We start from the raw sequence: 19356 nt of genomic DNA on the forward strand, positions 1-19356 counted from the left end.
CGACAAATTTGAATTTCGTTCTGGTGCACAAGAACGAAATTACAACACATTGTCTATGGAGCAGTGTAATACACATAATCATGCATAACTCGCAAACGCAAAATCGGAATCAACTGAAATTTTGGAAATAAGCTTTTTTCGTGGATATCTACTGAAAAATGTCATAAAAAGAGGATGCTAGGATCACGAAATCCTCCTTTAATTAGCTTGATCACATCACATATTTTGATCCAGTGGTTCAAATGCGCAGCTCTTATAAAAACAATGCTGGGAGACTTTTTTGGGTAATATACCTTCTGAAAACACGATCAATCCTCATAACGTGTAGAGGAATATTTTGAGGATTTCATGGTGAAACTTCAGAACTACAAATTTCAAAGCCTGAGAAAATATTTTTGATCCATAGGTTTAAATGTAGGACTCTCTATTTTCAAAACCCAAAACAGCTGTAAACAGATTGTATTGGCTTTAAAATTTATATTCATATCATTTAAAAAAATGTATGTTCCATCTTAAAATTATATTTATAACCTAATTACAAATACATTGGGCATTGTACTATGCTGGAAAAGTTATGACTAATTCCATTTTGATAATCTACTTTTAGCTTTTCAATTCAATTTTGACAACATCTTATTTCAGTTTGTGAATTCAATTTTTACAAAATATTTTGTTTCTACCAGGGTGCATACTTATTTTTGATATATTATTTTTTAGTAGAATTTAAGGTAAAATATGCTTCAAATCCCATACTCAGTATATCTATTGCCAAAATCAGTAGCACTTTATTGGATGTGAAAAATAAAATAAAATAATATACTAGTATGTTGATTTTCAATCATGTTATCAAATCTTCTCCAAATTAAAGGCCCATTCAGTGATTTGCTCATCCGGACGTCGGACGATCGTAAAAATCATTAAAATTCAGATTTTGGTACCTTTGTCATTGTTATAGATGTGCTAACATAGCCTGCGAGTGGTTCAGCCGAAAGCCGTGTATGTAAGACAAAATAAGACGTTTTACATGAATCTGTAATTTAGATACTGACAGTATCTAAATTAGCTATATACATGTATTGGAATGCCGGCTTCAACTTTGTCAGTACTGCTGTTTTGCCAAATTTGTCATTTCAAATAATTATACCAAATGACAATTTGAATGACTTATCCTTCACTTTTAAGCAATTTATAAACAATACCTAGTCATTTTTTATTCTTGCAAATATTTTCCACTATAAAAATAAAGCGACAAAAACAAAGGCTAGACATTGATTTCATTCTGACCCTTCCATCAAGTCGGAATCATCAGATCAAGAAAACATGATACACACTGTTTTCTTCAGGGGTGTGTCATGTCAATAACCATGATAAAAAAAATCCTCCCAACCTAAACATGTTCTGCATGGTTCACATTCCTTACACGCTGACGCTGGTAGAATGGTCACTCCAATGTCTGCCTGCATGAACGAATGCAACACAAGTTATCGATGGGGGCATTTTGCATGATTTGGGCACCAGCTTACATGTATTTCTCGCCCACAATTTTAAATTCAAAGGGAATTTGGTGAATTCTTACTTACCCTGAAGTTAACCCACTTCAAGCAAATGTCCTTTTGATGGCTTAATTCGGTATACAAATACTGTTTTTGGTTGTATGCATTTCCTATGTATGTGCCCATAAAACTTCACAACTAATTATAAGGGGAGGGACAACTTAACTGGGAGTCCACCAGGCCAGGGGAAGGGGAGTGGCTGAAACATGTCCCAAAATACGTTGATATTTTTATGTTTTTGGCATAAACCCAGATTGGCTCAAGTCCAAGCCCCCCCCCCTAGTATGCACCTGCTCTATATTCCATTGAACCAGAATTGCATAACCCCCTTCCCTGTGCACTGGCCAGCTCTCTGCATCCCTGCATGTGGACCTACAATGAAGGTCTACCAAGTGTTCGTTGCAACTTGGTTCTGCAACTACATCTGATGAAGCTGTATCTTTGTTGTGAATAGGAAGGTGTAGAAGATAAGGTGACTTGCTGCAGGAGGGTGAATACTGCATAACAGTCCAATATGACCATCTCACAACCTTACATCTACAGTCAACACCCCTCTACAGTATTTCAGGATTCCTGAGAACCAAAGCCTTATAACAAAAGGTCACCACGAGGACACAGAGTGGTACACAAATCTAGCACAGAAAAATAATCACTGTTGACAGTATTTCATAATACCCGCACCTGAGGGATTTATGTTATGTTATTGCCAAGGTCATATTGCTGTCACCAACAGGTGTGTGACTGATGATCAGCTGATGGGAAGTCAGGCCTGTCAGCCCCTGGTAAGTGCCCTTAAACTTGGATACATTCACAAGAGCTCACAGGATGGCTTGTCACTTTGTGACAGAGAGTTGGCAGTTGCCTTAGAATCTTTGACGTATTTGAAGCAAGCATTCACTATGGACCACAATAGCCTCACCCTAATGACATAGATCAATAACCTCAATTAAACAGGCATAGTGCAAAATTTGACCTCAAGTTGGAGAGTATAAGTTTTAGTACCCAAAATGTGCAAAGGTCATTCAATGAATGTACAAATGTATTGGTATTAAAGAACTGTGCCCCTGATAGATGAGCATGTTGTGGATCCTAGTGATTGAGGCATGGAGCACTCTCAATTCCATGGCCAAACACAGGGATGAAGCACAGAGACCTTGTCAAGAATGACAACAATGACCCCCCCCCCCCATTAAAATAGTGGTCCCCTGGGGTGGCAGTAATGACAAGTGACTTCCTTCAGCCAGATCTAGAGGATCTAGAGGGCGACTTCCACTTGCACTGTACTGGTGCAAAGACCCCATCAGTTTATTCAAATCACTATTGACACCGGACATCTACATCTGGACATCTACAATGATGAGAAATGTCTGTTCTATTTGAAAATCCAAGGACATATAGGAGCAATGACTCTGTATGTATGAATGAATGTCTGATCATTCCTACGATGGTCATTAACTTTTCATTTTACAATCACGAGAAATTTCAAGTTAAATTACAGCAAATAACAATCCTTTTATAACACAAATTAAGATGCTCAATGTCATCTGCAATCAAATAATAAGAATTGTTTATTCAAGTGGAATAAGAAATGCTTATTCTACTTGATAATCAATTAAAAGAGCAGTGACTCTGTATGGTTTAATGCATGGTGATAATGCTATTGTGAATTTTCAAAACAAGTAGAAGGAGATGAAGATGAAGATAAAGAAGATGACCATGGAGATGGAGATGAAGAAGATGATGAAGATGAAGATGAAGATGAAGACGAAGACGAAGACGATGAAGATGAAGACGAAGACGATGAAGACGAAGACGAAGAAGAAGACGATGAAGAAGAAGAAGAAGAAGAAGAAGAAGAAGAAGAAGAAGATGAAGAAGAAGAAGAAGAAGAAGAAGAAGAAGAAGAAGAAGAAGAAGATGAAGAAGAAGAAGAAGAAGAAGAAGAAGAAGAAGAAGAAGAAGAAGAAGAAGAAGAAGAAGAAGAAGAAGAAGAAGAAGAAGAAGAAGAAGAAGAAGAAGAAGAAGAAGAAGAAGAAGAAGAAGAAGAAGAAGAAGAAGAAGAAGAAGAAGAAGAAGAAGAAGAAGATGAAGATGAAGAAGAAGAAGAAGAAGATGAAGATGAAATTATTGGAGATGAAATTGGAGATGGAGATGAAAATGAAGATGATGAAGATGGAGATGGAGATGGAGATGGAGATGGAGATGGAGATGAAGATGAAGATGGAGATGAAGTAGATGACAATGGTGAACAAGAAGAAAATAATGACAATAGTTATTGTGAATTTTGAAAATGAAGATGGAGATAGCAATGGGGATGGAGATGGAGAAGCAGCTAAAGAGAGATTCAGAATATGACGATGGTGAGCAAGATGAAAATACGACAATAGAACGCTTAATTACTGCTTAGGTTATGCTATTCAATCATAATACCTTTTTTCAGAATTCTGAGAACTTCTTACACCAATGACGAGGTCAATGTCGTCTTCAATCAAATAATAATAATATTACTTATTTCGCTTTGTAATCACTGATCAGGGCGATGACTCTGATATAGATGCATGAGTACCCCTGTGATTCTTTCTTCCACTGGTCACTGCCCTTGCTGTCTGACTGTACACTAAGCTATCTAATGTGATGTACAGACAACAAAGCAAGCTTACATGACCAAGATATGTCCGTGTAATGGCTACGTTACAGCTGCAGCCCATGGAACATTTAACATTAAAGCTGTAAGCTTAAAGGGATACATGAATCGCAAGTTTCGCATAGTTCACCTCTGCTAGACTAGTCCTATGACAAAGAACTTAACTTAACTGTCAATTAATTCACCAAAAAAAGCACAAAATTCTTAGAAGTGCCCCACCCTTCTCATAGTATGTCCCATGCAAACTATACTGCATGGGATACTTTGACTTAGCCCAGGTCCCTCCGATCATAATGTCCCACAAATTGCAAGCTCATAGCACAAGCATAATATTTGAAGGCATCAGCACAAAACCTCTGCATCACCTACTCGCTTAACATTGCTACTTGACCGGTGGTGTTTTTTGACATTTTGACATACACATGTGCTTAAAATATATTTCATAAAATTTATAATAAAGTATATATAGAAACTTTCCATTATTCACCCATTGCATGGTTCCGCCATATGCAAGGAGAGCCTCGATCTGGCAGCATGCATGAATGGGAATTGAACCAGTCATATAACATTGCGTAAAGTTCGTAATACTTCCTTTCATGTCTATTGCCAGTTCGAGGCTCTCCTCGCATATGGCGGAACCGTGCAATAGGCGAATTGTGTGTTGTTTTTTACACATCTCCAGGTTCATCAATCAAAAAATTCTCGAAAAAATAGAGGCTTCATGAAAGAAAATTACAGCACATTCAGTAGGTGGTAAAAATCAAGGTCTTGTCAACCTCTATAATACCCTTCACAACTTACCATGCAACCAAAATGTTAAAATTGAAATTAACTTTGAAGGGATGCGGACACATCGGGTTTTGTAATTTTTCATGGAAAGTTACCCATTTACTGTGTAGCCCACAGCACATTTTCCATTACCGCTAAATCTAATACGGATATCAACGGTTCTCTAATTTTGCATAAAATGTCCCAGTCGTGCTTTAAAGGAATGTGGGTATACATAGAGATAGATAATTTCTCATGAATTTTCATTATCATTCATTCTTCTGCAGCTGGCTGGACATTTTGCATTTTTGGTGAGCTACATAGTAATGTACTGAATTCAATATTTGGTATCTCTTAGTTTTTGGATAACTTGGAAAATAAAAAGGTCTATAGTAAATCCATTATAAATAATAATAATAGTAAGGTACCAGAATTACAGTTTTTACAAAAGACATTTCTATAGTGCTTTTACACAGGACTTTCAAAGCGCTTAACAAAGAAAAATAAATAAAATTATAATAATTCAAAAAGGTGAGTCTTATACGATGTCTTTTAACCCCCTGCCGGTCTAACATTGCCTCTGATTGGTCAATTACATGATATCTTCACTTAAACCACCAATCAGAACGGAGCTTTGCAAATAATTCACCCCAATTTTTTTGTTTGGTGAAATTATTCTAACAAAGTTGCTGATTGGTCCAATTGATGATTATAAATTCTTTTTGGCCAATCGGCAGGTAGTTCGATTTCTCATGGGGTTAAAGACCTGAAATGACAGGGCCTGTCTGATGGAAGTGGGAAGTGAATTCCAGAGGTGTGGACCGCACACTGAGGAACCACCATCACCTACAGATCTTTTAGTTTTAGGAATAGCGAGTTTGGTGATATCCTTGGAGGAGTGAAGATTACCTTGTTACAATCTGCGATGTTATACATAGAGATGAGATAAGTATGCGGGGGCACTGTTATTAACCCTAACCACCTAGGGGCTTTTTGGCGACGGGAAGGGAAAGAAGGAAAGAATAAAGAGAGAAAAGAAAGAAAGAAGTTGTTTGCTCTGGGTGGGATTCGAACCCGAGACCCATCGAATGCCAAACACTCGGTCGGCGACACTTTGCCATGGGTCTTGGGCTTCGCTGGCCAGCTGAAACCGTGCCTACATATCACTTAGGGCGATTAGTCATCACACCACGTGGGATGCATGCACTGAACAGCGCATATATCGAGTAGTATTTTGTAGTATTCAGGAGGGTTAGGGTTAATGCACTAATTTATAAGAACAAGGACTTCAAAGGTAAATCACTGCTTAACTGGAAGCCAGTGAAGACGGGTCAGATAAGGCGATATTTGCTCAAGTGGATAAATCGGGTGCACTTTCCTAATTTACAGAATTCATTTATTTTATGAAAACATGGAAACATGGAAAAAGAAAGCAATCAAATCTGCTCAAAAACAAAAACTTGTATTTTGTTATTGAACCACAACTTTGATATTTTAAGTATGTTAAAGAGGAAGTCCCACCAGAGCAGGTCTTCTGGGGTGGACCAAACCTGCCTGGTTATCAAATTAATCAGTGACAATGTTATCTCTCAATTTGATAGACCTGTGCTAATTGATGTTTTTATGTTATTGCATCAATCAGCATCTGTCACTGATTAATTTGATAACCAGGCAGGTTTGGTTCACCCTAGAAGAACTGCTCTGGCAGGGCTTCCTCTTTAAATATAATGCCAGATAATTTTTTATAGGATATTTTCAAACAAAAGCAGTCATATGACAAATAAAATCCATTTTATATTTTATATCTAATATTCTGGTCCATTGTACAGCTGACAGTACTCAGTAATATGGTGAAAATTCCATTAACAATTAACTACTTGTCACGAAATATGATAACTTCCAAGCTTCTGAAAGCAATAAAATACAAAGGAAATTTAACACTTGATTTGGCTCCATCTCAAGATTGATTTTACTAGTTTTCAGACAGTCGTAGAATGCTTGAGAATTGATGTGCTTGAGAATTGCGACTCCTAAGTCAATCCCCGAGTGTGTGTCCACACGAGCCTGGAATCCTCGAGTTTTGAAATGCTGAATGCCGTCAGCTCTCGAATTACTACCAGAAGCTTATTGTGAACCATCTAGTCGTGCACTGAATTTAGCGGTATTAAACATAATTAAACCAAAGGTCATAGGTTAAGTGAAGCATTCGAGAATCGCAAAATTTATCGTTCATATGGCGAGGAGCACTAGGGGAAATCATGAAATCCAGTATATTTCTTGTAGATAAATTAATTTGGTTGCAAACTTAGCAATCGGAATCCTTACGACAGTTCACACAGCGGATTTCCAAAAGTTTTTGATCGAGAACCATGTTGCTTGAGCTAAAAGCCCTCCATGTGGATGTGCCAATAGACTGGGTTTCCTTGATCGTATCACATGTTTGTTTTTTGACAGGTCACATGTTGTAATCAGGAGTAAAATTAAGCAATTTATTATATCTATAAAAAGCAAGAATTATGTAATTGCAAGGAATTACAAAAGCAGTTAACTTGGATTCTGACAAAGATCGTCACAATTCACTCAAAATTATTTTGAAGATGGAAATGGAGATGAATTGAGATGAAGACTGGGTAGAGATGGAGATAGCGATAGAAATGACAATGGAGGTACAGATGGAAATGGAGATGGAGATGGAAATGACAATGGAGGTACAGATCGAGATGGAGATGGAAATGACAATAGAGGTACAGTTGGAGATGGAGATTGGAGATGAAGATAGAGATAGAGATGGAGATGGGAGATGAAGATTAAGGTGGACTGGTGGAGGTAGAGATGGACATGGAGATCAAGATGGAGATGGAGATGGAGATGGAGATTGAGATAAGAGTTGATGATGGAGGTAGAGATGGAGATGAAGGTAGATTGCGATGGAGTTAAAGAAATGAAGATGGAGGTAGAGATGAAGATGAAGGTGACGACGAAGATGAAGGTGAAGATAGAGATGGAGATTAAGGAGAAGACGAAGATGGAGATTGAGATGGAGGTGGAGATGGAGCTCCAGATGCAGATGAAGGTGAAAGTGAAGAAGATGGAGGTAGAGATGGAGATGGGAGATGAAGGTGGACTTGTGGAGATGGAGATGGAGATAGAGATTAAGATGAAGGTGAAGATGGAGATTGAGATAAAGATGAAGATGTAGATTGAGGTGGAGATGGAGATGGAGGTGGTTATCAAGATGGAGATGAAGGTTAATGTGAGAGTGGAGATGGAGATTAAAATAGAGGTGAATTAGGCAAAGATGAAGATTGAAATACAAATTACATGTGATAATTATGTGAATAGTTGTGAAAAGTACAACCCACCTTATATACAAATCATTCAAGGCCCTCTTGCTAATTCCCTCTCCACGCCCACCAAACATATCTTCATATAAACCTAGAACTTCACACCCTAAAATAAACCCTAGTTCTGCATCACATCTACCAAATCAAACTACACCACCAATGCATTTTTCATTCCTATACACCAAAATGCCCTGTTTTCCTCACCTATCTACCTCGCATTAATAACCCAAGACAAATGAGAAAATTCATCCCGTTGTGGCATTCCTCTGCCAACGGTGCTGATTGCTCATGACAACAATAATCGTACCCAATTACTGGCCACCAGGCTAAATGTCATTTACACAAGGCTAACGACACAGGGCTAGGGGGCTAGCTATAGAAATGCGCAAGAAATCCAAAGTGTAGATAGACAAAATTGATATTTCATGCTGGACAAGGCCTGTATCTCATAAACAAATGACTTAATATAGAGTCAATAGGACGTGTATTTGGTTTCACACTGAATTTCACATCCACATTTTGTATGCCAATTCTAAAATAAATGGCAAAATAATGACAATTTTTGCTTTCTAATGTGAGAGGATAATGTCCCAGCCATCTGACAGCCTCATCCACAGGGTTAATACCATAATGCAATTGGTTTTCCACATGCAATCAATCCTATTTCATAATTGTTAATTTTTTACAAATGAGTCTGCCAAAAGAACTGCTGACCCTATATAAGGCACGTTTGTACTAATTTCAATGCATTGAAAGTACATTCCTGAATATAACCTTTAATGTTCAATCCAAATATTTTTTTTATTTGTAATTTGTAAAATTTTTATCCATTTTGAAATCTACATGAATCAAGGGGTTAATAGCTCGGATAGTATGTACTGCGAAAGTCATTAGTCTTTTGCATATGGGCAATTTATTCTCAACATACATGCACTCAATATACAAACTAATACTACATGTATATTGCCATGGATGAATTATGTATGTTTCTTGCTTTTGCATCTAGTAGCTCAATACTGTTTGTATTTCAAGGTCCAGTCCGGTCTTATGACAGAATGTTATGGCGCAAGTAATCTTGAATCTAAAGTTTCAAATATTGATTTCTATTTTTTATTTTATTTATACTTTTTAGCAGAAAAATACTTTTGTTTTGTTTACAGTGGATGTCATCATGTCAGAATCATATCATTTTGATTTGTTAAATCAGCCCTTTTTTGATATTTTCCCGGAATTCTGAACAACATTTTCAACAAACAAGTTCTGCCCCAACAGAAGGACATACTTCATGTTCATTTGTGATACAGCACATCAAAAGAGGGACTTTGCAGCAAAGTGCTTTTCAACTCAAGATAGCACTATTATAGCTTAAAATAGACAGAAAACACTTGAGGAAAATAATAAGAATCTATGATGCTTTTTCACTTATAAAATATGCCTTGATCAAAATTAGCAAATGAGATGTCATTTTAAAGCTTGTAAAAAGCTTGTAAAATGCTTTCAAAGCAGAAATACTGAACTCAAAATTGATCACCTACAAAGCCCCCCCCCCCCCCACTTGACGTGCTGCATCACATTTGCATGACCAACTCCTAATGCACTGCACAAGAAGAGGTAAATTCTATTTTGATATCTGAAAATGGATATTGTCCAAAAAGTTGCATTCTTTCATAAAATAAATCAAGTGGTTGATAGATGGAGAATTTTGTTCTGCATATTCTAACGATCGATACTTCATTCGGCATGATGCAACTTTGTATCCCAAACTTATACCAATATGATACACCACTTCATTTTATTATTTATTTTAAGTGGCTTTAACGAGAACCACGTTTTATATCTAGCTACTTCTTTTCTGCAGTACACCAGGGCCGTAATAAGGTTGCAAAATGTGGGGCGGCTAGTGGGACAGCCAAAATACAAATACATGCCCCTTATTGAAAATGAAGAAAAACATAATAAAATTCTCAAAAAGTGGGGCGGCCATGGTCTCCCCGTCGTACATACACAACATCATGCAGTGCCCCCTAATCATGAATACAGTCCCAAGCAACTGTATCAATTTATTTCAATATATCCATCATAAATATATGCATCAAAAATTCATCAAGACATATATTGCAAACCTTGACAGAACGACTATGTAAATGAATCCTGCAATTAAAGCCATGTTATTTATACAGCATATTAAATTCGCTGTCCGAAGGCTTATCCCATGTGAGTACACACACTGAAAAATTCATGATATCCCCTGTTGTATGCAGCACCCGTCTGTACACTGGACTGGACGTAAACTGTGTACACTTTCTACACTTTAATTGAGGCCTTTATAATATGCTAATCCAAAGTCAGCGTGCCGACGAAGACCGAGCGGACACAGATTAGGAAAATTAGGGTTATGTCATTTGGGACCATTATTGAGTTTAGAAATAAATTAGTTTTTTTAGGTCAGATAGTGAAAGTTGTCGCACCGTGGGGACTGATCCAGTTATTGAAATCAAGTTTAACGACTTGAATCGAATCCGTACGTATAAAATATGCAGACTTTTTGTAGATATTTGTTGGATGCAAATGATGATCCTTGCAGTAAAATAAGGGATTTATATTTAACCAGCTTACATAAGGCTTTAGAATATCAATCTTGGAACAAAGTCATTTATTAAAAGGTTTTTGATTTAATTAAGGGCTGGGGTATGAACGTTTGGACAGTATTTATTTTGGGACATCAGAGCACATCAGACATATCGAATTGCATTCTGAATACGAAGAATGTCATTCTGATATCAAATAATTTTGATTTTTTGAAATTCGCAATGTAATACACATTTTATGGCAAATCATTAAAACTTGATATTTTTGATATTTAACAGTACTTGAAGTAAACTTTATAAATCTGATGATTTATACTTAAAGTGTATGTAGGTGGGATGAAAAGCCGACGATCAATTGAAAATTTTGACCTTCGTATTGAAGATATGGATTTTTTTCCCCAAAAAGACCTAAAAAAATTAGGTCTTTTGGGGGAAAAATCCATATCTTCAATATGAAAGGTCAAAATTTTCAATTGACCGTCGGCTTTTCCTCCCTGCTACATACACTTTAAGAATATATCATTAGATTTATATAATTTACTTTAGGACTGTTATATATCAAAATTTGAAAAATATCAAATTTTATAATTTGTCATAAAATTTGTATTATATTGTGATTTTCAAAAATGAAAATTATTTGATATCAGAAAGACATGCTTCAGTATTCAGAATGCAATTCGATAGGTCTGAGGTGCTCTCATGTCCCACAAAAAATACTGTCGAAACGCATAATAAACGCTCATTTTAGATCCCTTAAAGAATAATAAATGTTATATTTGACTGATTTCATGTATTATTTATCTATTTATCTTATTAACATTAATATTATTATTTGTTTCTTCACTCTAATTTTCTCAAAAAAGTTGCATCACAAAATGATAGTTGATCAGCTTGCCAGAGAAGATATCTTACACTTCCCACAATGCATTTCTTCCATTTCAAAATTCTGTGTTCTATAAGTTGCATATCCTATCAGCGACTGCTATACCTTGTTTAGGACTTTCAAAAGAAGTAGGCCTACCTGCATGTGCAACCATGACTGCTTCAAAATAGCCCGCAAAAGTCATACAGGTAACTCCGAGGTCGTGCATTGAATTGATTTGAATGAGGATTGAGGAATACTACGGGAACCAGCGCCTTTTGTTAAAAAGTCACACATGAGTGAAGTGGATATCCTCTATTGCAACCTGGGTCGATAGCACTGTATCTCAATGGTCATGGTTCAAAACCCGGGTGGGGAAACAACTTTTCTCTTCTTCTCCTTTCTTTCTTCCTTCCTTCCTTCCTTCTACTTAGATTTAAAAGCAGAAAAGGAGTTGGGACAAACAATGGACAACATAAAGTTAATGCTTGCAAGCATTTTTGGCTCAATCTTGAACTGATTTTCACGTCATTTAATTCCATTTGCTAGATTGTATCAACTGATTCTCCTTTATCAAGTTGGGCTATTCCAGTTGAAGTCCATACACCCTGTGGAAGATGTGATACACAAGATGTATGACTATCAAATGGGTTACCTGAATAGACAACTCTATTTGAAATCTACACCCCTTTTGTTGGAGATCATGCCTTCCATAGGATAGGAGGAAGATTAATAAGGTCATTACTTCCACATGGGGTGTATGGATTTCAACTGGAATAGCCCATTGCATCAAGTGATTCTCCTTCATCATGTTTATATAATTCCCCCTTACTTCCTGTAAGACAGACATCTCATGTGTACATGAAGGAATGTTCACCCCTAGGGATGATGATGAGGATGATGGACCATGTTATCATTATCATCATCTCTGGGTTAAACATTCAAACAAAATATGCAGTCAATGCGAACTTAAACTTGAAGCAAGCATATGAGTACATTTAAACATGATATTCATTCAAGCATTCATCCATTCTCTCTTTCATATGCTCACTGAATGACCCCTTTTTTAGTTTTACTTCATTTACTCACCAAAATATCCCCAATTTTGAACAAATTTCTGATTATCACTCACTGAATGAACCTATTTTGATAACTTTTTGAAATATTTTTCAATTTTCAAATTTTAACACAAAATTATTTTTCCTGTCTCACAAAAGACCCCTTTTTTGAGCATTTCACCAAAAGACCCCATTTTATGGTGTCAAGTCTGCACTGAAAGATTCTAATTTTCAAACTGGTTTCCACACATCCCTGTCACTTCCAATGTCCCCCTCCCTGTTCTCACTTAATTTCCCTTCCCCTTTTCTTTTCTTCTTCTTTTACCCTTCAACAATGTCAAAAACTTTCTCTCATATTAACATTTTCTCCTTTTTGGATTTCTTCCACAGATTTCACCGGCGTGTCCAGAATCTTTTCCTGAGGGGGGCTCAGAGGGGCTTTCAGAGTTATGCGGGGGGCTTAATGGCTAAAATCGCTAACAAGGCGGTTCTCGAACCACGAGTCTCGCCTGCTTGACAAAAATGGCTGATTTTACATGATTTTTAACAAAGTGCGGGGGGAGGGGACTTCAGCACCCAAAGTCCCCCCTGGACACACCACTGGATTCACATATACAATTACTGTGAAAGTAGACATTTTTACACTACACTTGTTTTGTGCTTTTCGCATTCCATGTTGCTATCGCGATTATAAAACCGAATATATTTATTTTGTATATAGGTCAATGTGAGGAAACTTAGAATTGCAAATTCAAGAACAAGGGAAACAGTTCAAAATTGCAAAAAATATTTTCACCTTTACAGTAGAAGAAAATATTCTGAATCCAATTCATCAAAGGTTGTCAATGATCTGGTTGTTTTAAAATATCCACACTGCAAAAAGTGTGTTTAGGAATTAAACACTTTTCTAAACACTATCTTGCACCACATTTTTAAACATGTTTAAATGCTACACATGTTTAGGAATTTGATGGGCTGTGTTTAGGAAATTTGACATTGGTGTTTAGGAATCAAACATGTTTAGAAACGTGGTGCAAGAAAAGTGTTTTATTCCTAAAAACCAATGTCAAATTCCAAAACATCATGTGTTAAATTCCTAAACACATACCCATCAAATTCCTAAACATGTGTAGCATTTAAACATGTTTAAAAACATGGTGCAAGATAGAGTTTAGAAAAGTGTTTAATTCATAAACACACTTTTTGCAGTGCGCTGTCTGCACACCCCCATCACGTCAAGTGCCCCCGAGATGGAGCGGTTAGTAGCTATATATCAGGGCTGGCTGCCACTATAGGGTTTAGGAATCAAGCATATTTAGAAATGTGGTGCAAGAAAAGTGTTTTTAAACACTTTTCTTGCACCACATTTCTAAACATTAAAATTCCTAAACACGCTTTTTGCAGTGCACTTCAAGTGACATTGGAAATCAATTTTGATAACTTACTCACAAAACCTGGGCACAAAGCTAATGAATTTACTCATGTCTTCCCTATTAAATAAATTGAAATACTCATTGTGATTTTAATCTCACTTTTGATTATGACCATCATCTGCTACCAAACATTAATGAACACCGAATTGGACACTAGATTCGCCCCGAGAGAAACCATTAGCACATCATGTGGTATCAGGTCCAAGAATCTGGTGTAATATCCGACTGATAAATGAACGGCCAGCTGCATGATTGCAGACAGGCCATTGGCAGTACGACCACCAAAATGGTCTCATCTGCAACTGCAGAGTCCAATAACCTACATACAACCATTATATCTCATAATTTGACCTCAAGTTGTGGAGTATGAGATTCTGTACCCAGCATATTGAAAGGTCAATCTGTGAGTGTACAAATGTATTGGGGTTAAAGAACTGTGTCCTGACAGATGAGCATGTTTGAGACCCTTCCCAATGAGCCAAAATGATATCATCTCCAATGGCTAAGTTTTATAACCTCCATTCAACTATCATAGCTCAAAAGTTGACCTCAAGTTGTAGGTATGAGTTTTTGTACCCAACACACTTTAAGGTGTGTAATGCATGTAAAGGCCTATTTTGGGTTATAGAACTGTGTACTGATGGATGAGCATGTTTGAGACTTTAGTACCGGTAGCCGAACCGCTATGGTTACATTTTAAAGTAATAACCATGAATGTGAAATGCATGGGCTTAACACCAACATACTGATATTTTTTGTAATTAATCTTGAAGTACTGGTACACATGTATGATGTAGGGGCCCTATCACAAATCTCACTTTCAAGAGTTTTTGACCGACCGCAACCGTCCTGGTTGCTGGTATAACAGTCTCGATGGAGCTGTCCCTACCACTCACACGATTCATGGCAACATTATTACTAGAAACGTCTTGTAATTGAATACAATATCAAATTGTAAATAAATCCACCCATGAATAAATGAATATTGCATCTTGAGATGTTTTATTCATATTTCCTAGGGACAACACAGAACATATTTTACCCTTCCCAGAATCTTTTGCAACATGAAACATGCCCTCATTTCATCAAATGACAGAGTTTGCCAGATCTGGCTGTGCTCTGTTCATTGAGGTACATTGTGTCACTATCGACCTATCTGCACTACAGAAAATGAAAATGGGAGAAATGCATTATGGGAAGTGTAAGATATCTTCTCCGCAGACTAGGGGATAAAGTAGGCTGTCCAGTTGAGAACATGTTAGTGCATAAAATGTTCTTGTTGGTTTCCAGACAAGAAACAATCGGAATTGCAAATAGGCCTATGACAAGCTGGAAGGATGTCTGTCTTCTTGCAGAATCTGTCATTCTAAATTTGTACTACTTTTTTCAGCGAGAAAAATCCACCCGATATGTTGCAACCAGGGCTTCAAAAATACACCCTGCATGCAAAATGCAATCCAGTACAAACCCATGTAGCACTACTTTGGTACTCTCCTGCTTGAAGTATAATATCCAGCCACAAAAATACAAAGTGTATCCAAGTAATCAAGTACAAACATGTCAGTATGGTCAGCTGCATCAGGGGTTCTCAACTGGTAGTCGGATCCGAGGGACATCATCTGGCCCACTGACCAGTGTGATTGTCCCTTGAACAGCTCTGATCAATGTACATTAGGGACCATTCACAAACACTTGTAAGGGGGGGGGGCTGATGCAAAAAAATTCATCGCAAAATTTTTCAGGGCCCCCTTTACAGACCTCAAAATTTTCAGACCCCCCCCCCCCTTTTTGACATGAAAATTATGGGTCAACCCTATAGAAAAGCATATAAACTCAATTTTCCCAGGAAAATTTGTGGTCATTTTTTTCAGGCCCCCCCCCTTAGGAGGGTCAAAATTTTCAGCCCCCCAACAAGTGTTTGTGAATGGTCCCTTAAACCACAGATACTTAAAAAGCAAACCAATGTGTGTATTTGGCCCTCAAACACATTATTGTTGAAACAATTTTGGCCCTCCGTGGCCCGCGAGCAAATAATAGTTGACAACCTCTGGGCGACATACTCGTTGGAGTCCATGGGTGGAAAAGTTACCAACTGCAGTAAAATACAACCAGGACCAACCACCTTGTGATCCAAAAGACAAAAAAGTTTAAATATGTTGCCTGTAGACACTATGTTGGATATGATAAAAGACTCGAACTCCCAACCTATAATACAGAATCAACTTACCCACTCCGTTCTTGGCGTTGTTGTATACATTGGTTTATCGTTCCAATTCTGTTGATCAAAGACACAAAAATTGAAGAAAAAATTAGTATGTTTGAAAACGGATAATTACCAACAACAATATTAATTTAAAAATTGATCAATCAGATATTCAGTAACAGATTTATTTCAACATATCTGTTCTGTGGTGCTTTGATGACATAAAAATCAACGAGGTAGAATCAGAGAGTACAGACTCTGCCATGTTTGTGTGTCTCTCATGGAAACCACTTTAAGTGTACCTCCAGATAACCAGTGAGGTAGAATCAGAGAGGACAGACTCTGCCATGTTTGTGTGTCTCTCATGGAAACCACTTTAAGGGTACCTCCAGATAACCAGTGAGGTAGAATCAGAGAGGACAGACTCTGCCACGTTTGTGTGTCTCTCATGGAAACCACTTTAAGGGTACCTCCAGATAACCAGTGAGGTAGAATCAGAGAGGACAGACTCTGCCACGTTTGTGTGTCTCTCATGGAAACCACTTTAAGGGTACCTCCAGATAACCAGTGAGGTAGAATCAGAGAGGACAGACTCTGCCATGTTTGTGTGTCTCTCATGGAAACCACTTTAAGGGTACCTCCACTTAGTGAAACCTCCTGATTATTTTGCTACGCGCTCGGCAAACTTTAATAATTTTGAGTTGGTACTCTCTGAGTATAATCTCTTTGATAAAAATACAAACACTATGGACCACAATGCCCTCATCCCAATGGCATAGTTCAATAACCTCAATTAAACAATCATAGTACAAAATTTGACCTCAAGTTGTAGAGTATGAGTTTTTGTGCCTAAATTTTCAAAGGTCATACAATGAATGTGCAAATATATTGGGGTTAAAGAACTTTGCCTTGATAGATGAGCATGTTGCGGTTCCTAGTGAAACTACAAATTGATAGTGAAAACCAGTCTACATGCATCTAATTTGATCCTCTTGAATATTATTATATTGAATTTTCCTACTAACTCACATGATCTATTGTATTAAATCTCACATTTTACAAACATTAATATTGGCATATATAAATACCAAATGTCAAATCCGCAATCTCAACTGACCTGAATATACCGGTACTTTTTCTCTTTTGCAATATTAATTATTATTATCACTTCCCACGTTCTAATAAAAAATTCTCTATAAATTAAATATTCTCATAAAATTGAAATATTAAACCAAAGATACTGTCACTCAACCAACCATGAACATAATGAATATCATAGCTAGATATGAATTAAAATCAGCTCGGAGTCACTGTAATCCTTTTCCGGTCAATATTTTATAGTACAAAAGATTAGATTTCTTAATTTTCCATTACAATTCCTACAAATCTTTGCACGTTTTATTGTCCTATTCCATTACAATTCCTACAAATCTTTGCACGTTTTATTGTCCTACTTTTCTGTATAAAAATACACTGCAAGCTTTTGTCCAAATAGCCAAAGAGTATGAGTTCCTCCCACAGTATTTATAAGAAAATAAGTGCAGAAATTTTTATATTTTTACATAGAAAAACAAATATTCCACTCTCATATACTTCTTTTATTCACCAATATAGCCATTGGATGACCTCATGTGACCTGGTTATCAAATCTCATCCACCAAATTATAAGGTCAATTTCAAAGACTTTTATTACACACAGATGCATAGAACCATGTCATCAGAGATGATGCTTATCTGTAGTGCAAGTGTTAAAATGTAGGTGTACGGAAATCCCTCAAGTTATTAAACCCGACTCAGACGATAATAGCATGAAAAATTACGGCTCTAAATTGAGGTCATACGACAAAACACGATACTGCTCTTCCTCTTACGAAAACACAAAACATGCACCATGAAAAAACACTGTTACATCATTGTAAGTGCCATACAAGTCAATGTTGTTTTTCCGTGATGAAATTGGGCAATTTAATTCCGCAAATTATTTGCAAATCGAATAACGTTTTTGATATTAAAAGAGTTAATGTTCAAACATGATGCGTCTTAGCGCAAAACTGACACGTTTTATTGAATGATATAACCAGGACAGGTTGCTGTACACATCCGAGCTAAATTAACCCTCCCAGCTATAAATAAGTAACAATGGAGATGGTAAACAACTTGTTTTTAAACGATTACCTTTTCCCTGACTTGAAGACTGTGTGCGCTTTTAATTAATGCTTGTGTGCAGCAAATATTTATGTGAGAAATTAGCTAATTGTGTTAATTCAGTGTCATATTTAAAATGTGTGTACACTTGTTTTTATATGTGCATAGCATAATATTTGAACAATGTTTATTTTATGCAATATTAATATATACATGTCATCTTCCTTTTAGTATGCTTGCACTCATAATAATTAAAATCAATAAAATTTCATTTTTTGCTCCTGCAGCAAAATTTGAATGTTCCCACTCAGCGTGGGTTTTTATGTTACAAAAGATGACCATATAGTCAGTTATATCTTTTCATCGTCCATATGGCATGCATCCCCAAAAGACCATTTTTTCCTCTCCGTCACAAAATCCCAATGTCAAGCCAACACGGCTAAGCTTTACTATACCCTACCACATTTGGCCGTCGCCGAAGCTACCCTAGTTTTAGCCCTGCTACACCGACGGCGCGAAACGCGATGATAGGATTACATTGAATGATGTATGGATTACCTCAGTGCAATAAATAAATCACTTAATTCAGCAAATTAAATAAACGAACGAGAGAGATTCAAAACAACATTGTAGTAATTTAATTAATAATTAATAATGCCACTATATAATGAAGAAGAGGAACATTAGTCAATTTTAAATTTAATTAATATTCATAATTATTGCTTTGCTTCCCATAATCAGCCAGGAATCATAAATCT

The 19356-nt window shown here is 36.7% G+C and overlaps 1 protein-coding gene across 1 annotated transcript in view; it reads right to left on the minus strand.

The window, feature by feature from the left end:
- Window positions 1-19356, minus strand: part of LOC140150075 (RNA-binding motif, single-stranded-interacting protein 2-like) — a 321704-nt gene that overhangs the window by 156367 nt on the left and 145981 nt on the right. Inside the window, exon 2 of the mRNA XM_072172077.1 lies at window positions 16478-16525. Coding sequence (XP_072028178.1) covers window positions 16478-16525 — 48 coding nt within the window. The remainder of the gene's footprint in view (window positions 1-16477; window positions 16526-19356) is intronic.

This window comes from Amphiura filiformis, chromosome 4 (genome assembly GCF_039555335.1).
Source record: "Amphiura filiformis chromosome 4, Afil_fr2py, whole genome shotgun sequence".
Taxonomy (NCBI): domain Eukaryota; kingdom Metazoa; phylum Echinodermata; class Ophiuroidea; order Amphilepidida; family Amphiuridae; genus Amphiura; species Amphiura filiformis.